This window comes from Nipponia nippon, unplaced genomic scaffold (genome assembly GCF_047370975.1).
Source record: "Nipponia nippon isolate SJK-2023a ecotype South Korea unplaced genomic scaffold, ASM4737097v1 scaffold_24, whole genome shotgun sequence".
NCBI lineage: Eukaryota > Metazoa > Chordata > Aves > Pelecaniformes > Threskiornithidae > Nipponia > Nipponia nippon.
This window is the reverse complement of record NW_028262341.1, coordinates 8,184,422-8,205,047: the sequence shown is the minus strand read 5'-3', so window position 1 is coordinate 8,205,047 and position 20,626 is coordinate 8,184,422. Positions and strand designations below refer to the sequence as shown.

At 48.5% G+C, this 20,626-nt stretch overlaps 1 protein-coding gene across 4 annotated transcripts; it reads right to left on the bottom strand.

Moving 5' to 3' along the window:
• Nucleotides 1-1,306: 1,306 nt before the first annotated feature.
• POLR1E (RNA polymerase I subunit E) lies at nucleotides 1,307-20,507 on the bottom strand. 4 transcript variants are annotated; one of them, XM_087761445.1, is made up of 13 exons: nucleotides 20,176-20,193; nucleotides 19,947-20,050; nucleotides 19,289-19,598; nucleotides 14,920-14,996; nucleotides 12,083-12,168; nucleotides 11,273-11,328; nucleotides 10,670-10,814; nucleotides 8,782-8,889; nucleotides 8,213-8,309; nucleotides 6,943-7,076; nucleotides 5,667-5,748; nucleotides 4,145-4,276; nucleotides 1,307-1,695 (listed from the first exon to the last, which is right to left on the bottom strand). In XM_087761445.1, the coding sequence occupies exons 4-13, from the start codon at nucleotides 14,940-14,942 to the stop codon at nucleotides 1,536-1,538; spliced, it is 1,023 nt and encodes a 340-aa protein (XP_087617571.1). In that variant the 5' UTR covers nucleotides 14,943-14,996; nucleotides 19,289-19,598; nucleotides 19,947-20,050; nucleotides 20,176-20,193; the 3' UTR covers nucleotides 1,307-1,535. The 4 variants fall into 4 exon arrangements, with proteins under 4 accessions (XP_087617571.1, XP_087617568.1, XP_087617569.1 ...); XM_087761442.1 differs by lacking the exon at nucleotides 19,289-19,598 and having other exon boundaries at nucleotides 20,176-20,507; XM_087761443.1 differs by lacking the exon at nucleotides 19,289-19,598 and having other exon boundaries at nucleotides 19,947-20,045; nucleotides 20,176-20,507.
• Between the last annotated feature and the right edge of the window lie 119 nt (nucleotides 20,508-20,626).

Here is a 20,626-nt window from a genome sequence, read left to right as displayed (position 1 = left end):
TGGTGAGGGGATACTTAGAGTACTGTGTCTTGCTCTGGGCTCCCCAGTACAAGAGAGACATGGACATACTGGAGAGAGTCCAGTGAAGGGCAAATAAGATGCTGAAGTGACTGGAGCATCAGTCCTATGAGGAAAGGCTGAGAGAGCTGAGACTGTTCAGCCTGGAGCAGAGGAGGACCTCATCCATGTCTATAAATACCTGAAGGGAGGGTGCAAAGAGGACGAGCCAGGCTCTTTCCAGTGGTGCCCAGTGACAGGACCAGAGGCAATGGGCACACACTGAAACACAGGAGGCTCCCTCTGAACATCAGGAAACACTTTTTTACTGCAAGGGTGACCAAGCACTGGCACTGGGTGCCCAGGGAGGTTGTGGAATTTCTATCACTGGAGACATGCAAAAGTCATCTGGACGCAGTCCTGGGCATCTGGCTCTGGGTGTCCCTGCTTGAGCAGGAGGGGATTGGACAAGGTGACCTCCAGAGGTTCCTTCCAACCTCAACCACTGTGTGATAAAAACATTCTTATTGATTATCTGCAGCCTGTAATTCCCAGGGCATTAATTATCCTCTACCCAGAAAACTGGATGTTTGTGTCACTTCTAACAAGAGCTGTGAAGAGCGAGGCGTTAAGGCACGTAAGGAATTACCCTTAAGTCCCAAAATGATGTACTAAACCCAAATTACTGCCTGAAGCAAAGACACCACAAAGACTGCTCTTGACATCCCATGCTCCTCCTGTGTCACATAAGCTTTTTCTCTTGGAGGTGATCCTCAGCTTTTCACAAGCCCCAGATTCCTACAGCCTTGCTTAGTAAACACCTGCAATGAGGCTTACAGCCCAGCAACCCAGGACTAGAGTGAAAATGCAGAGAAACTAGCACAGAAGTCTCTGTCCCAAGGACTGAGAATCCACAGCTGTGGATTCACACTAATCACCCTTTCTGATGACACCAGCTCTGAGTCAGCAGAGTTCGCCCTCCTCCAGGCAAGAAGCCAGGATAAGGAAAGTAGCAGAAATATTTTGTCTGTGTTGCATCTTTACGCTTTTTTCAACACAGAATTACACTGAAACTGCAGAGAAACAAACATACACAGGGCCAAACTTGCGCATAAGTAATGCTTTGCTTAGTCTCCTTCTACGCTTTCTACTCTGCATGTGTGAAAAATGGGTAAAACGGGCCACAAGCCAACAGGTGGCCAGAACCAACCAGACAGTAGTCAGTGTAGTCAGTAGAAACCTGCAGTTTCAAACCATGTTCTCTTGCTCTGGCACAACCTACATCCCTCTCCCCTCATACAGACAGGAAAAAAAGACAGATGTTTTATTATAGCTTTTTCTACATAAATAGAAAAAAGCAGCAGTTTAATGAGGTGAACATCTGTTCCAGCCCAGCCTCAAGACAGGGTTTCAGCAGGGCCATATACTCATGCTGGACAGCCAAAGCCAACAGACAAAAGTATCCCCATGATGCTCTGTGTGCAGAAAGGCAGTTGAGAAAGGAACTGTTTCGCCCCTGCTAGGACCTCCCAGACATTTTAGCCCATTCTCTTGCGCTTCCGTTGGTTCCCTGATGCCTTCTGCACAGGCAAGGGGAGAGAGAGAGTGCCCAGCTTGTGGTTCTGATCACTCTCAAGTCCCGGCAGCCCCTTTGCCTTGGAGATCTTCAACCGCATGGCCTTTGCAATGTCCATCATCCTGGAAAACACCAGAGAAATACTGTGTCAGCAGGGCACACAGGTCTTCTGTAGCATGACACTGCACAAAAGATCAACAGCCTTTTGCCTCAGGGGAGAAAACAGGAGACACCAGCGAGCAGGATGTGTTCTCTGCATCTCAAAGATACCATGGAAACAGAAGCTGGAAGTATTCAAAGACTACAAGGTAGAGCCTTCCTGTGGAGGCTAGAATGCTACTGAGCTGTACACCACCACCTCGGAGAGCATTATAAACCCATGTTGACTTACTCAATGGCCAACCGACTTAAGAAAAAATAATGCTGCTCTCCACTTCCTATGAAGAGGAGAACAGGCATTATTTGTGTTCAGCTGCTGCTGTGGCAGCCCGTGTTTGCTTCTCAGTGCATTCATCTCCTGTGCGTGCTACAACGAATGGAGCCTAGTACAGCAAGAGCGTCTCCTCTTAGCCACTAAAATTCAGCATCCTTAGCTGTAAGAAGAGGGGCTTGTTTGAGACCCGCTTTCTTGCTCAAGCTCTTCACCCTACACAAACCAGAACACACGTGGAGGCTCATCAAACAGAGAGAACAAAGTGCATCCGAAGAGAAGCTAGCAGGAAAACAGGTGTCCTAGCCTCAGCTGGAGTCCTGAGAACACACAAGTCCCAGAATCCTCCCAGCTGGCCTTATTATCTTTGAAATACAAGCACATTCAGTTGGGAAGGGTTCTTCAGTCAGACCTCCCACTCCAAGCAAGGATCATCCCATCAAGTGGTTCAGGGCTATGTGCCTTTCCTCAGTTTTTCCAACAGATCCCAGCCTCCTCCACCCTCTTCTCAACATCACCCTATGCCCTGTGTTCCCAGCTCCAGTACAGCAGTTAAGAACAACACCTGGGTGTCAACTGCAAAAAACAACGTGTCTTCCTTAAAAAGCTTAGCTGTAAAAAGGAAAACAAAACAAAAAACAAAAAAAGGATGGAAACCAACAGCAAACACTGCTGTTAAACCCACTACGACTCATCAAAGAACAGACCATAACTGGGGACAAAGTCAAAAGTCATCGCATGAAGGCTGACTAGGGAGCTTGCAAAACCAAGAGGTCACTAAGGACTCTGATAACTTCCAATTATTACTGAACCTTAACATTACATCCCCCAGCCAGAAACCCCAGGACAGTCCACAATGTTTTTCTCAGTTGCAGTGAAGGGTTTGTGTCCTTCTGCAGTTCCTACCCAGCCACATGACCTCTAAGCAATCCTATTAAGAAAGACCAACGTGACTGAGTTAAGAAGCCCATGTCCTTGGTGTCACCATTGCCCACAAAACAGGACAGGGTGGGAGAGAGCTACTAATGAGCAGGGCTGAACAGTCACTAATGAGGCCACCTGATCCCTTCCCAGACAGCGTTAACAAGCTGCCTGCTGAGCTGATGTCTGCTTGCTGGGAAGTCTCCACAGTGGACTGGCTGATCGGAACAGCTCAATTCCCAATTTATTCTGCGGTGGCCAGAGACAGTACAGTGCAAACAGCTCCCAGAGCCAGAGGAGTGGGCAGCAGGCTCCGGCTGACACCTGCTGGGAAAAACAGGTCTTGCAGCTAACAGCAGGTGCACAACACTTACGTATTCTTCCATGGAGAATTAAAATCTAGAGAACTGCCCCCAAAAGATAATACAGCAAGGGTTGTTTGCCCTGAAGCTTATTCTGCAAGCTGTTTTCTACCCATTCACCTTCACTAACCCTGATTTGGCAAATCTTTATTTCAAATACTATGGCCAGCAGTTCTGCCTACAACCTCTCCCCATGATGCTTTGCTGAAAAGTCCCAAAGTCAATCAGTGTTTCAGAAACAAAACCAATCGTTTCGGTGCCAAGCCCAGAGTAGGTAAATTTCAGGGCCCTGGGATTCCTCCCTGTAAACACCAACTACATGCTCACAGTGCGATTGTGAGAAAAAAAAAAATCCCCATTTCTAGTTTTCCTGTTGCAGTCAGCTGCAAACCTGCGCTTACACCCAGACTGGTACCTAACAGGGACTGGAGCTCAGCAGGAGGAAGGAGCACAGAGGACAGGAAGGTGAAGAGTGATGTGATTTTTCAGGCAAGAAACAGGGCTGAGTGGCAGTGTCTTGGAATCTGCCCCGGCTGCCCATTTTGGTGCTGCCTGCCTCAGTTTCCTTCCCTGCAGAATAGCTGAAGAGCCTCCTGATGCAGCTGAGGACTTCTTTGTGACAAGTGCTCTTTCAAAGTTTGAGATGTATAACCATCCTCCTTTATAAGCATCAGGCTTCAAAATAAAGTCGATATAAAAGCCATCATAGAAGACGGAGTCCAATTACAACAAAAGGGACTCACTAGGTACCACTGTACTACCCAGGTGCCAGAGAGGTTCCAGAGCCCTCTCCCCAGGTGCTCTTTGTAGGAGGATCACAGCATATCTCAGCAGGTATGAACAAACACGACAACTCACCTGCTTTCTTGAAGCTTCATGTCATTTTGCAGGACAGTGAGGTCTGTCTGGAAGTTGTTAATGTGCAGAGCCAATGCAATGACGTATGCTGTGATTTTAGCCTTCATTGATGCAGAGATTAAATTCTGGACACTGCATGGCAAGAGGCAGAACACATGATATGTGGAGTGTCAGTGAACCCAAAACACAACCCCCATGAGGTGCAGACAGAACTGGAGCCCCAGTTAGACACGACTAACTTTTCCTAGACACCAAAAAAGAGCTCAAAGCAACAGAGACCTCTGATCATAGAAGCCTAAGAGCCTTCTTTGTCCTCACATACCCCTGTTTCTGTTTAGAAGTGCAGGCCCCTGAGGTTGTTTATCACTGTGCAGCCTTGACAAAATCACCAACTTCAGTCTCTTTGGCAGGTTGGTCCCTTGCAACATGAAAGCAAAGGAAAGCTGTTCTGAAGGCATTCAGTGTAACTACCAATGCCACCTCAAATACACAACCCTCACAAAGCAGAACCCTGGCTGGCAGTCCTCTGGGAGCATTTGACTGCTCATCATCGGTTTGAGCCTCCAGAGAAAAGCTGGCCCATTTGGACTTAAATTCTCTGCTCATGTCAGATGAACAGCAGCAGTGCAGCTGTGCAATAGCTAAGCATCATCATTACCACCCTTCTAGGCAGAGAGGCTGTTGGCTCCCCAAGCGTGGGGAAGGCACTGTGGCGAGAGTGAGGGTACTATTCGCTCTTGCCTGCATTTTGGTGCTTCCACTCAACAGGACTGCTGAAAATGTTTATCCAGATTTGTAACTGCTTAGTTTTAAGTGGCATCCTTCTTAAACCTGCAGCCAAGGACCACCTGGTCAAAGGCAGCCTCCAACAGCTGCCAGAGGCCCTCCCTGCAGTGAGACAGCACTCAGCACCATGCAAGTGGCTCTGACACTGCTGGAAAGGAGGACCTTGCAGTAGCTTCCCAGCCTCTGCTCCAGTCATGAGGTGGTGGCTTCTCCTCATACATATGGGTGCAATGACGTGGGTGTCAGCCCAGCGCGAGTTAACCAGTGCAAATCTTTATGCGGTTTTGTCTTTGTAGGTTTCAATGGAGAATCCAAATAAGTTGTCAGGTCTAGGTTCATGTAAAAGCGCCCCTGTTACGCTAACTAAACTATATAAAAAGCACCATTATTTAGCCACTGCACTACCTCTGTCCTGACCCACTCTGGGATGGTGGAAGAGCTGACACATCCATCTGTCAGCTCCCTTGGTTCACAGCGAAAATGTACGCGCGGACAGCTGCGCAGTTGAGATTCAACTGCAAAACCCGCACCCATTCTGCCATCCTGCATTCAGAAATGGTCAGGCAGGTGGCTGGACTATCACCAGCCATGACCCCATGTTCTACAGGGCCAGGGGTGTGAAGCAAGAGAAGTTACTGCCATCTTCCATTTTGGCAGGAGGTGTGTCCATGGCCCTCCAAGCTGAACTCTGCCGTATCTCTGCCTCAAGAACATCAAAGCAAACATAGTTCCTTACCTGCCATTGTTGTAGGTCAGTGAAGTGAAATTCTTCATGAGTTTCCTGCTAATAATGTGTGGGCATTCAGGACCCATTGGATCTAGGACAGAAAAGGGTTTTACAGCAGAATGAGAAACACGTACTCTTCCTCATACTGCCCATCTCCAGCTATCATAATAGCACATTTATTACCACAATATTTATCATCTCTTCCCAGGAACACAGAGAACCTAAAAGGAACCTGGGCACTTGATTTCTAGGTCTCACCATTTTTCAGGTCAGAGAGAGGCTCCTAACAGCTTTTGTTTTCTTTACAAATGGGATCTCCCACTTCAATACTACACAATCTAAAATGTGTACATGTGTGCCTACACGTACATTTCTTTTAACAGATTCCTGCCTTTTAATAGATGGTCCTGTCACAAAATATTATTAAAACTGAAACCACACTAACAAATTCCTATTAGCACCAAGACTAGTCATTTCCACATTGTCCTTGACTAAGTCCTTCAGGGTGATTCCTGTGTCTCCAGCAATGCAGGAAGATATTTACGGACAGGCTTGCCATTTCATCCTCCATCACACCCCTGCCATTGAAAATACTAACAATGACATTTTCAGCACTGACAAGGAGACTCAGACATACAAATTCGATGAAAGATGGAAAGTCTTGAAAATGTCAACCAAACCATTTTGTGCAGTGCTTTTAAAAACAGCAGTTCCTGCCATTTTAAAAGAAAGATCCTGAAGACAAGAGAGGTATGATCACTGTGATCCACACATAGAGCTAATAAGCAAAGGACAAAAACGTTCTCAAAAGCACAAAAGGAGATATAAAGAATGTATTGTGTACTGTATGCCTCTTGCACCCAGAATATGGAGGCTGGATGAGGGAGAGAGATGGTAGTTTCCAGCCTCTTGGCTTAGGACTAAGGTGTGAAAATATAAAACACGTTTATAAGTACAGAACTATCGATAAACTAGAAAGAATCTCAAAATTTCCAATCTAAGCTACCCTGTCTCCTAACAAGAGGATCTCATGGTGCCATCCTGATGCATGGCAGTTACGAAGGGACTGAAAAGGGTTAGACATACATCTCCCAGCAGACGCAGATCTAACAACCCTCAACAACACAGAGATCCTCAACATCAGCATGGAACAGGCTGAAAGCAACTGCTGCAGCTAGCTGTTTGATCACAGCTCGTTCTGGGCAGCTTTACTGTTTTCTACTACAGTAATTACAAAACAAGTCTCAGCAGGTAGCTTAAAAGTGGAGGAACTAAAAACTCTTACGCTTCTTCTTGATCACTTTCAGGTAGCTGAACTTAATAAGGGTGTCCAGGAACCACAGGCATCGGGCTTTGTGATCTCTGCTCTTCTCATCAGCAGGCAGGAACTTCAGCTCCTCTAAAACAAAGGAGCAATGGCTGAAGGAGAAAGAGGATGAAGATGAGGCTTAAAGAACCAGGAAACAGTTTACATCATCAGGAGGACAGGACAAACCTGTAATTTCAATGCTCAGCTGTTTGAGAAGAGTTGCCTGGGCACCCATAACGGGTAGCCCAGGAGGCTGCTTTCTGAGCACATCACGTTCAGCCAGCCCCTTTCAGTGCACAGCTACTAAGAAGGTCCCTGCACTGCAGAAACTGCAGGCTCTCAACATGGCACACAGACACACTTCTACTCCGGCACAGGCAGACAGGAAGCACAGGGAGCGTGGTGCGGTTTGTGCTTTTCCTGCTCACTTCAGCCCCTCAGCACAAGGGCTTAACAGGTCTAAGCTAACATGTCAGCTTGCCAAGCCACAGCAACTACCACAGCAAGTCAGTGCTTGGCTGGGACAGTGCCCAGCCACGGCATACTGTGCTCAGCACAGCTCTGCAGTCCCCCTTCTAGGGACCTGCCTTCAGACCCCACTTTGGATTTCTCCACTCTCTTCCTCCGCAGTCAGCTCCCCAAAGGACAGCCATGCTGCTGTGCACGCAACTTCCTCACCTAGAATCACAGAATCATTGAGGTTGGAAAAGACCCTTAAGATCATCAAGTCCAACCCTTAACCTAAAACTGCCAAGTCCACCACTAAACCATGTCCTCGAGCACTACGTCTGCATGGCTTTTAAATACCTCCAGGGATAGAGACTCAACCACTTCCCTGGGCAGCCTGTGCCAGTGCCTGACTACTCCTTCAGTGAAGAAGTTTTTCCCAATATCCAACCTAAATCTCCTCTGGCGCAGCTTGAGGCCGTTTCCTCTCGTCCAATCCCTTGTTACTTGGGAGAAGAGACCAACCCCCACCTCACCACAACCTCCTTTCAGGTACTTGTAGAGAGCAATCAGGTCTCCCCTCAGCTGCCTCTTCTCCGAGGAGGCTGTAAAGCTATACCCCACATTCCCCAAGGCAGGTGTTGCTCAGCCATGCTCAGATCAAATGTCCTCCCTCTGCACTGAAAAGATCAGCCTGGGTATTGTGGAGCTGGCAGCAGTAGCCGTCCTGCCCCACAGGAAAACTACAGTTTCACAGGGCCCACCTCGACTATTACAAGGCTGTTTACAGCAGCATTACCTTTTATCTTCTGTTTTCTTGGTGATTTCTTCAGGAGTGATGTTAACAAAGACTGCTGCTGGAACCTGCAGTGCTTCATACTCTGCTGGGGACAGAACTGGAAGGATTTTAAAGAAACAAACAGGCACGCTTTTGCTCTCCCTTCTGATCTGAACAGCCTGCAGTGAGATAAGCTCTATCCACTCTTGCTTTAGGAGGTGTGGGGCAAGGAAAGAAGGAAGGAAATTATAAATAGGCAGGACGTAATGACAAGACTAGGAAGCTGGCCAATAACAAAGGTCTCTAAAGGACTGTGGCTCAACCACAAGTCACTTCTTCTGCGTGGCTGACCTCGTTACTATTCCCAGTTGAACTGCTGCCAACAGGGAGGCACAGCATCCCATATCCCAGGATATGGGACTGGCAGGCCCAAAAATCTCAACACAGCATGTCCCTGCTCTCAGCTTTTGGCTTGTGAGGGGAGAAGGTTCGGCTCATTCACATGCCTGTCAGCACTCACTCCCATGTGCCAGACCACTGACATTGCGGCTTACAGGTGTGGGAAACCACTCTGACACAGAAAAAGATACTGTCCGCAAACTTGTAAACTTCGTCTGGTTTGTCAGCATCTTCATTACATGGTGGAAGGAAGATGGAAACGTTCTGTACATCATCTTGGGCCACATCCTGGACCAAAGCTTTGGAGGGAAGCAGGAAAGAGAGTATTTGGACCATGCCAACAAAAACACAGAGAACATGACTACAACCCAAATCCTTCCCTTAAACACAAGTGTACTCAACAGTAGTTCTTGGGTCAACACCAGTTTAGTCACAGCTGCAGTTTTAAACCTTTAGTTTAAAACTCCAGTTCAGTTTACCTCACTTGGGACAGTAGTAAGGAAAAGGCTGCAGCTCTTCCCTGTTTTGTTTTGTCACTGCCACGTGTAAGTGCTGACTGTACAGAAAGCATTCCAGTAGGCACAGAAAGGCTGAGAGCTTCTGATATGCCTGCTATGTATTGAGCATGCTGGGTTTTAGGCTGGTGACATCACTTCTACCAAGAACTTCCTGCTCCTTGAAATTTAGAAAAGCCACTCCAGACTAGAGAAGAATCTAGGAAAGAAGTGCACCAAGACAAACTGGTTGCTGCTGCTGCACCTCTTGCATGCAGGGTGGGCAGAATATGGTTTTAGCACCCTGGGTTCCACTGGACATCCATTTGGCACAAAGCAGCTTTGAGAGCACAGTCAACATCCAACCTGGAACACAAGGGATGACAGCTGACAGATTCTATAGTCAACAGATCTCTCCCATTCATAGTCGATGAAGCTCAGAATCCCAGAAGTGCTGGTGGAAAGGAGCTCTGGAGGTCTCCTGTCCAACCTCCTGCTCGGAGCAGGACTGTCTACAGCACTAGATCAGGGCAGCTTTGTCTTGCTAAAGCTTGGAAACCCCCAAGGATGGTGATTCCATACCTCTCTGCAACTTGTTCCAGGGCTCCACCACCCTTCGAGGCAAGAAGGTTCCCCCAGCCTCCCACGTGGACCTACCAAAGTCCAGGGACTACTGCAACTTGTGTTCTTGACTCTTGTTGGCACTGCTGAGAAGGCTTTGGCTCTGACTGCCCTTCAGGTAGCTGTGGGCTGCTGTTAGATCCTCCTTGGCCTCCTCTTTGCCAGACTAACCAAGCCCAGCTCCCTCTGCCTCTCCTTGTCAGTTGTGTGCTCCAGGCCCCTGCCTGTTTTTGTTGTCCTGCAATGACTCCTCTGTCATTTCTCCACCTCCTTGATCAGGGCAGGCGTGAAGGGGGTGGCACAGGCTGGACAACATAATACAGATGCAGCCTCACCAGCACTCAATAGCGGGGTTATCAACTCTCCTTGAAACACCACCACAGTGTGATGCTTTGCAGAATGAACCTTCCATGCAGTAGAGACAATAACTAAGGCTATGGCAGACTCCTCTTTCCCGCAGGCTCCTCCGCAGCAGAAGCCTAAGTCCATCTGCCTGGCTCACAACAGCACTGGGGATGGCACCTGATGGGGCTGTGACCTGGTTTAGGGTATGGACAAATTTCCATAGATATGCCACTGTGAAGCCAGGGTACAGTTCACCTTAATGAACATTCAGCGTCTCAGTTCAGACCAGGTGAATGTACTGCCTTTATCCCAGTAAACTGATATCCAGTGACTCCCAGAAGAGCTCTCAACAATGGGCAGGGATGGATACTGACGCCACAGAGACCTTCCCTCATTCAGGCAACTCCCACACTAAATCTAGCAGGATCAGAAGGAAGTGGTTCCTTTTCCACCAGAAAGATCTGCAAGTTCCTCCCTATGTACCCTTCTCAGCTGTTAAGACCAGCTGCTTCCCTGGTCACTCGAAGAAAACCCATTTCTTCCTACCATACTTGGCAAGGAACAGATGGAAAAAGGCACTTCTGATTGCCTTCATTAAACCCTGACACAATATTCTTACCTGTAACTCCCTTTGCATCTATAATGTTTGCTGCTGCTTTTGTCACAGCAGTATTCAGAATATCATTGCCCACTGCATTCATTCGGCGAGAGTTCAGAGCTCGCTTCTGCTTGCTGGTACCAAAGGCCTCAATACACAAATCCATCTGTGCAAGAGAGAAGTAAATTAAAGCACACTGCTGAACTGAAGACACTTTGCACCTAAGAGGAAAACTCAGCTAACCACCACTTGTTCCACATTCACATTCTCTAAGAAAACTTCAAAACATCTCCTTGGGCACAATCCAACCATACAACAAGCACTGATCTGCAAGGAGGCAGGAAGAACGGTTGGACTCGATGATCTTAAGGGTCTTTTCCAACTTTAATGATTCTATGATTCTAAGAAACTGGGCTTGTAATCAAGTCTGAAATAACTGTGAAAATACTGCCAAGTTAGGCACTAATAACACACTGCCTCATAGGCCTCCAAGGCACAGAGCGAGTGTTGAACCTGCACAGGTTTACCCTGCAGTAAACCAAACATCACAGTCTCAGACAAGCATGATCTGCCACCGTTAGCTGGATAATCACAGCAGAATATGATATGGGGTTTCAACTTTACCTTCTCCCTGTAGGATTTATTCTGATAATCCTTCGTGTCATCAGGTATTAAGTTATCTGTAGAAGAACAAAAGTTAGTATGCTTGGCTTGCAGCAGCCAGGACAGCATACATATTTGGTATCCCTTTAGCTCTAATCCATTAATGAAAGACTTGGCACAACACTTCAAGATCTCCTCCATAGGACTTTGCCAATTAAAGAACACACTGAATATAAGACTACGTACCTAGAACAAAAAAGGAAAAGCAAGCCAATTTTTGCTATAAAGCCTACAAGCATAACACGTGGATTGCAGCAATACCCCGATCCTGCTGCGCAGGAAAGAAACAAGCTCCCAAAAGATCGTATTCTTTAGGTTATCCTCCTGGGCTTAGTAACAAAAAGCAGTTCTGCTGAAGAAAAGCTCTTTTGCTTTTCAGTGATCCTGTCCCTTGACCTGACAATTTCCAGGCTTCCCTCAGCAGACCATACCTAGACAAGGCTGCACTTACTCTAAACAGTGACAACTTTGTTAGTGACTCCAGCACCTCCACCCTCCCACCCGTAATGCTCTCTGCTTAACCTCCACCCTAAATTTCACCTTGCTTCCTTCTCCCTCTATTATTCACATCATGCAGTGCCTTAGAAGGAGAGTATAATGTATCTTCCTTCCTCCATGCTGAGGGAATAAGGCAGAAATGAGGAAGAAAGAGCAGCCAGAGAGACAACAGATAGCACTGCTGTCAGCAACCAAGTAGTCAATAGCTGAACGTGTACATAGGTCTAGCACGCTGTGACTCCGGTGCTGGGGTTAAACACAGTATCTTCCTACCTGACAGCAAGGGCTGCATGTTGAATATTTCAGCATTATAGACTTCCATTTGCCCAGACTCCTTGTCTAACACACCAACAAAATACCTGGGAAGAACAGGGGCAAGTGATTAGCGAGAGACAGTCCAGTGGAAATGATGTTTTAAAATACATGGTGCAGAGCCATGTGTATTCCCCATCCCCTGCCAATTCTTTTGCCTTGCAAACACAAGTTTTCCAAGCACATTCAGAATGTCACAATAAAACAGGTTACCTCCAAGGCATGCACTATATATATATATATATATGTATATACATACACATATAACATACACATGTAACAAAATACAGATTTGTTGCTCTAAGTAAATGTAGATGTCTTAAGACAACTAAATTAACTTCAAAATGCACAAAGTCTAGGTGCCAGTGTGCTAGCTTCTATTCTCTTCTGTCTTTTTTGATGTGTCACGACCCTTGGTTTCTCAGTGCTTCTATGCAGTTCCCTGTGTTTTTAAAACTTGGGTTCCCTCTGGCCAGTTTTCTGCTTAGTACAAGTCACTTTAAGTCCTCAGAGCTTCTCAGAAATGTGACTTTGCTGTCTCCAAAACAGGATAATTTCTCTTAGGTAAAGTCCTTTTCATCCCACATTTCAGAGGGGCAAGGCCAAACGGTTTGTGCTGCTCCTTACCATGTCTCACAACCCACCAGGAACAGCCTGTATGTTCCCCTTGGCTGACGCTGATCAGGGTATCGGCTGCAGCAGTTTCTAATCCAGCCAGAAGAGTTCATTCCACATGATCCCTTCTGACTGGTGTCTGAACTTGCTCTGCTCTGTAATACATCTTCCTAAAACTCAGGACACACTTTCTGAAGACAAAACCCTTTTGCACAACAGGCTGCTTGTTGCAGTGGGAGCAATAGTGGGAGCAATACTCTACGCAATGGCTCTCAGAGGAGCTGCCCAAGTACAGCAGGAATCTCAGCACCCCATGGGCCAGAAAGGATCTCTGGGCAGTTCCTGCTGTCCCAGGAAGCCCAGAGGTTTGGAAGACTCATTGCCTTTCCACTCAGAATAAACTGGGGTGTTTGCTCAGAAGTGGTTTCTCCTCCCACATTAGAAGTTGTGAGTGCACGATTTCAGGCTGACAGCTGCCAAGAGCTACAGGAATGGATCCACTGGAGGGAATCCTCATGCATGCAGCTGAAGCAGATGTGGGAAGAAAGGCACAGAAGGACGGGGTGGGAAAACTTGAAAGAAAAGCAATGACTTAATTGATTCCTGCCTGCATCTATGGAGATCCTGAGGCATGCGCACACCTAATGCAAAGCTAACACTTGAAGCTGAACATATATCAGCCGTTGGCTTGCCTTGTTAGTTTCCGCAGTTCAGGATCTCCAGAGATGCTGGCACGAAGCACTTAAGCCACTAAAACCATCCCTTACTCAGTGATGTGAAGTGTTCAGAGATAAAAGTGCTAAATCTGCCTAGAAATAATACTGCATTGATACCTGTATTATACATATTTGTTAAACTAAATTTATCTCTCCAAACCCAAGAAAAAGCCCCTTGGTGCCTCTTCTTAGCTACAGCATCCTAAACTGAAGACTTACATCCAAAGGTCCAGCTCTCCTAGTCTCACTTCTCAGAAAGAACAAAGATTAGTATTAGCATGCTTTGACAGACTATTTGCAGGGGTGAAACCAGTTCCTTTTACAGAATTATAGAATATAATAGAGTATTTCAGTTGGAACTTGCCCACAATGATCATCTAGTCCAAGCAAGTCAGGGCTGACCAAAAGTTAAAGCAAATTGAGGGCATTGTCCAAATGCCTCTTAAACACTGACAGGCTTGGGGCATCGACCACCTCTCTAGGAAGCCTGTTCCAGTGTTTCACCACCCTCCCTGTAAAAAAAATGCTTCCTAGTGTCAAGTCTTATTCAGAACATATGACCACCAGGGCACTAACATCTGAAAGCACCTCCTCTTCCTAACAGTTTTACACAACTCGGTTTGCTCTTCACTCCCTCACCCCACCTGTACCTTAACTAGTCAGACACGATCAGATCAGTGCAGTCCAACTATAGAAAAGATGAGCTATGTAAGCAAACCGCACAGAGCACTTGGTACCAAAAGCCTGACATGCACGTTACATGTATTTCAGCATTGTGTAGGCTAGTAGGAGCAGTAATATGCATGAAAGAAGAAAAGAAACACCTTTGGGTATAACAAGACAAGATTATTTCACATTGGCTCTGCACCCATTTGGTGGTTCTCCTATTAGAGAATGAGAAAGATCTCAAATACAGAATACTTCTTAGGAGGCCAGTGGGATCTGTCCCAATGCTACAAAGGTCACATTCTTAAACTAGGACATGTACAGGCTGGTGATTTCGCCAACACTTCCTTTTATAGCACGTGGCACAGACAGTTTATGAGTTCACATAGCAGCATCATGCTGTGGCCCTGAAGTTACATGATGATTAACAACCCAGGGGTTTCCTGGGCAGCAGAAGATGATCTTGGCAATTTCTTGATCTTAATTTCTTAGTTTTTTAATAACAATGCTGTTATTCCTAGGTTTCAGCTACATCAAATCATCTCCTCACCCTTTTCTTCACAAGACCTTTTCAAATACACTCTATTTGCATGCAACATCACAACTTCCAAAGAGGCGTAACATGCACAAACAATGCAGCCGCCAGGTGCTGAAGTCTCCTGTCAGAATCCTCTTGATTCAAATTATGGCCTCAGTAGGAACTTCTGAGCCAGCTTTAAGAAAGGCTACCAGGAACTTTGTATCTGAGCAATTCCTCTTCCACATCCACATTCCTGCCTCCATTTTGCCAGCAACCCATACCTGCATAGGGAGTTACATTTCATAACTCCGCTGCCGAAGTTATTCCCCACATATGAAAGCCTTTCAGTTTCCGAGACCTGAAAAACAAAGAAAAATTACTTGAATACAGGGCTGTGAAAAACCTTCTCTGCATCCACTTTATTTTCCCTGGTGCCACAAAAATCTGTATTCCCAGGCATCAGACACTAGCCATGCATAGGCAAACTTCACTTTGCCCATTTTGGGTACATTTTGCATCAGGTCAAAATCTATAAAAGACAGACATTTCTTGAAGCTGAAACTACCCATGATACATAATTCTACCTCACCTTTCAGTGGGCCAGAAGAAGAGGAACCATTGCAAAGAAGTCATGGGAATCATAATTCAGAGTTTATAAGTGTAGCAAACTTCGGTGCCACCGCAGTTAAAATGCCTTCCTGTGCTGACCACTGTACTTTAATCCAGAAGCAACAGTTTGTGAAAGAAACTGGGTTTACTCACAAAGTCACTAGTGAAGAGAGATCAGGCCCCTCTGCCAGTCAATTTAAGACACTATTTCCAATGCTTTAGGCTCCTTAACACAGTTGCTCAAAGCTTCTGTAAGCTTCCAGCTAGGACAAACCTCACAGATTTCAGCCTGGGCCAAAGGCACACATCAGGCAGAGCCACCACTACAAGTAAGGGGAACTCAGTTTAAAATGTATTTTTCAATGATCCATTTAAAGCTCTAATACTACCAAGTGACTGCAATTCACTGACTAAAAAAAAGAGCTAGCACTACCAGGAATGGCTCAACCACCTCAGTGTATTTAAAAATGTTTGCGTCTCTACTATACTGTAGTATATTTCCCCTGAGGATTTTGGCTGAAAAGTCATTTATTCCTTGAGTGAATCATGCATGTAAGCAGCTGTAAAACCTAACAATAGCAGCAGAAAGCACCTTCTGACTTTAAGCTTGGCTCTCTCTTCACTGAGAGAAACAGAAATCTCCTTATAATGTAATTTAACAACAACAAAAACTTTGGTAAATCATGGAATGGTTTGGGTTGGAAGGGACCTTAAAGATCATCTGGTTCCAACCCCCCTGCCATGGGCAGGGACACCTTCCACTAGACCAGGTTGCTCAAAGCTCCATCCAACCTGGCCTTCAACATTTCCAGGGATGGGGCATCCACAGCTTCTCTGGGCAACCTGTTCCAGTGCCTCACCACCCTCACAGTGAAGAATTTCTTCCTTGTATCTAACCTAAATGTATCCTCTTTCAGTTTAAAGCCATTACCCCTTGTCCTATCACTACATGCCTTTGTAAAACGTCTCTCTCCAGCTTTCTTGTAGGCCCCCTTCAGGTACTGGAAGGCTGCTATAAGGTGTCCCCGGAGCCTTCTCTTCTCCAGGCTGAACAACTCCAACTCTCTCAGCCTTTCCTCATAGCAGAGGTGCTCCAGCCCTCTGATCATTTTTGTGGCCCTCTGGGCTCGCTCTAACATGTCCATGTCCTTCTTGTGTTGGGGGCCCCGGAGCTGGACGCAGTACTCCAGGTGGGGTCTCATGAGAGCGGAGTAGAGGGGGGAAAATAACCTCCCTCGACCTGCTGGTCTCGCTTCTTTTGATGCAGCCCAGGATACAGTTGGCTTTCTGGGCTGCAAGCACACATTGCCAGGTCATGTTGAGCTTCTCATCAACCAATACCCCCAAGTCCTTCTCAGAGCTGCTCTCAATCCATTCTCCACCCAGCCTGTATTTGTGCTTGGGGTTGCCCCAACCCATGCGTGGGACCTTCCACTTGGCCTTGTTGAACTTCATGAGGTTTGCACGGGCCCACCTCTCCAGCCTGTCAAGGTCCCTCTGGATGGCATCCCTTCCCTCCAGCGTGTCGACTGCACCACACAGCTTGGTGTCATCAGCAAACTTGCTGAGGGTGCACTGAATCCCACTGTCCACATTACCGACAAAGATGTTAAACAGCACCGGTCCCAATATCGACCCCTGAGGAACGCCACTCATCAGTGGTCTCCACTTGGACATTGAGCCATTGACCGCAACTCTTTGAGTGAGACCATCCAGCCAATCCCTTATCCACCACGTGGTCCATCCGTCATATCCACATCTCTCCAATTTAGAGACAAGGATGTCATGCAGGACAGTGTCAAATGCTTTGCACAAGTCCAGGCAGATGATGTCAGTTGCTCTTCCCTTACCCACCAATGCTGTAAGCCTGTCATAGAAGGCCACCAAATTTGTCAGGCACGATTTGCCCCTAGTGAAGCCATGTTGGCTGTCACCAATCACCTCCTTATTTTCCATGTGCCTTAGCATAGTTTCCAGGAGGATCTGCTCCATGATCTTGCCAGGCACAGAGGTGAGACTCACTGGCCTGTATTTACCCCTGGTCTTCCTTTTTTCCCCTTTTTAAACACGGGGGTTATGTTTCCCTTTTTCCAGTCAGTGAGAACTTCACTGGACTGCCATAACTTCTCACATATGATGGATAGTGGCTTAGCAATTTCATCTGCCAGTTCGCTCAGGACCTGCGGATGCATCTCAACAGGTCCCATGGACTTGTGCACCTTCAGGCTCCTTAGATGGTCTTGAACCTGATCTTCTCCTACAGTGGGTGGTTCTTCATTCTCCCAGTCCCTGCCTTTGCCTTCTGCGACTCAGGCAGTATGGCTTGAGCACCTGCCAGTTAAGACTGAGGCAAAGCAGTCATTGAATACCTCAGCCTTCTCCATATTCCAGGTAACCAAGTCTCCCATTTCCTTATGGAGAGGGCCCACATTTTCCCTAGTCATTCTTTTATCACCAACGTACCTACACAAGCTTTTCTTGTTGCCCTTGACATCCCTGGCCAGATTTAATTCTATCAGGGCTTTAGCTTTCCTAACCTGATCCCTGGCTGGTTGGACAATTTCTTTGTATTCCTCTCAGGCTACCTGTCCTTGCTTCCACCCTCTGTATGCTTCCTTTTTGTGTTTGAGTTTGTCCACAAGCTCCTTGTTCATCCATGCAGGCCTCCTGGCATTTTTGCCTGACTTCCTCTTTGTTGGGATGCATCACTCCTGAGCTTGGAGGAGGTGATCCTTGAATACTAACCAGTTTTCTTGGGCCCCTCTTCCCTCCAGGGCTTTATCCCATGGTACTCTACCAAGCACATCCCTGAAGAGCCCGAAGTCCAGGATAGTGAGCTTGCTGTGCGCCCTGCTCAATGCCCTAAGGATCTTGAGCTCCACCATTTCATCGTCACTGCAGCCAAGGCTGCCCTTGAGCTTCACATTCCCCACCAGTCCCTCCTTGTTGGTGAGAAGAAGGTGCAGCACAGCACCTCTTCTCCTTGGCTCCTCTATCACTTGGAGAAGGAAGTTGTCATCAACACATTCCAGGAACCTCCCGGATTGGTTATGCCCTGCTGTGCTGTCCCTCCAACAGATACTGGGGTGGTTGAAGACCCCCATGAGGACCAGGACTTGTGAACATGAGGCTGCTCCTACCTGTCTATAGAGGGCCTCATCCACTCAGTCTTCCTGGTCAGGTGGCCTGCAGCAGGCCCCCACTATAACGTCACCTGTCCCTGCCCTGCCTTTAATCCTGACCCATAAGCTCTCCGTCCACTCCTCATCCATTCCCAGGCGGAGCTCCATGCACTCCAGCTGGTCATTGACATCGAGGGCAATACCACCTCCTTGTCTCCTCTGCCTGTCCTTCCATTCCAACACTCCAGTCATAGGAGCCATCCCACCATGTCTCCGTGATGCCAGTAAGATCACAGCCCTGCAGGCGTGCGTAAAGAATTCACTGTGTTGACTGTGTAAGCATAACAGACTGGATTTTGTGATCAAGTGGACCTGACTAGTTGTTAAGTAACAGCTTTTAACTTTCAAACATTATTTGCCTTTAGGTTATTAAAGTAAATCACAAGTACACGCAACTTCAGTAAATCAGCCTTTGCCTGAGAATACACAACCATGTATCAATCAAAATTTTTCAAATAAGCACGTATTCAGTTCTGATGGAAAGGTTACTAACTCTCACATGTCACTCTCAAAATCATTAATCAAAATATCCCACGTTGCATTATTCAGGTTCCTCTCTGTCCCAAGAGTCAACCTGCAATGCCAAGCCTCAGAGGACATGGCCTGATCCTGACATGCTCCCCAGAAACCACTGTGCTCTGAGACTTGGTAGGGCTACAGGACCCGCATCTGCTTCTCAGGGGTTCACGGACACCTCATGGGTCTCTGCAGAAGCACAGGCAGCCTCAGCAGGGAGGCTGGCTTGCCAGCACAGAGCACTCTACAGGGTAAGGGAACGTCTCTCTCCCTGCCCACCCCTGCACAAGGCTTCCCTAAGTGTTAAGTGCTTCCCTGTTCTGACACCCACCATCACACCCACCTCTGTTGTCACAGCAGCCCATGTAAGAATGAGAATGTCCTCTGAAATCCCAGGGATTTTGTGAAATTTGGAAAACAGTTCTCTCTTTCACACAGGCTGGGGCTCAGCTCTGATTATTTTTTTTAATTTGCTACAAAGCAAAGGTCCATGCAGATTTTCTGAGTCTTGCTCACTATACGGTAACAACAGCAGCAGCGGCAGCAGGCAGGAGCCAGGAGAGGAACAGCAGGCTCCCTGAAACAGGACCACATGGTCTGTGTGTCTGACCGAGGCTTCTAGTTCCTACTTGCAGGAGCTGCCATGACCACAGCTATAAGGGGAAAAAGGGGTGAAAACCCGTCACTACCCGCCAAGGTGGGCATTACTCGTGCGTCCTCTGCGTGGGTCTGGGCATAGCTCTCAGCCTGATCTCTGACGGAGGCCGCAGGGCTGCAGCCTCCCAAGGCACCGTTCCCTGCGGCCGCCCAGGCTACTGCGGAGCGCTCCTCGTTGCCCGGCGAGCCGCGGGGCAGACAGGGGCGGCTGGATGCCGTGAGAGCTGCGCCCGCCGGGGCGGCCCGTTTCGGGGCAGGCGCAGCTCCAGGCTCCCGCCGCCGCGGCAAACACGAGGACCGGCTGCAGGCGGCCGCGGGCGAGCGCTCCCCGGGCGGGCCCTTACCAGGATCCTCCGGTGCTTCTTCCGGGGATGGGCCGTGTCCTTGTTTCGGTAGACGGTGAACCGCATGGACTCGGACCGCCGCAGCCTGCCGTTGGAGAACTGCACTGCAAGGCGGCGGGGAGATGCCGTCAGCCCGGGCGGCGTCCCCTGCCCCCCGCCCGCCACCCCCGCCGGAGGAGGCTGCCCGCCCTCCCGCGGCGCTCCCGTCCGCGGCCCCCCCCCGCCCTACCGAGCACCGCCGGCTGCTCCGCCTCGGGGTCCCCGCGGTAGCGCCAGGTGGCGGCGGCCATGGCGCGGGTCAGCGAGGGGCGGGGGCGGTGGGAGGCCCCGCCTCCCCCGGGGCCTGTACGCCAGGCCCCGGCGCCCGGGGGGCGGCGGCGGCGGCAGCAGCGCCCGCGGCGGGAAGCGGCTCACTGCCGCCACTGGGCCCGGGCCCGCTCCTGCTCCTCCGCCGGCCGCACCGCACCGGACCGGACCGGACCGGACCCGGGCGTACGGCCCGGCCGAGCCGGCGGACGACTCCCCGCCGCGCCCGCGGGGAAGCAGGATCCGCCCAATGACGACTGTGCTTATTGCCGAGTAACGGAGAGAGAGGGCGCCGTTGCTTATCAGTAATGAGACGGCTGATTGGTTGTCGGCCGGGTGGGCGGGCCCGCGCGACCGCCCCGCCCACGCGCGCC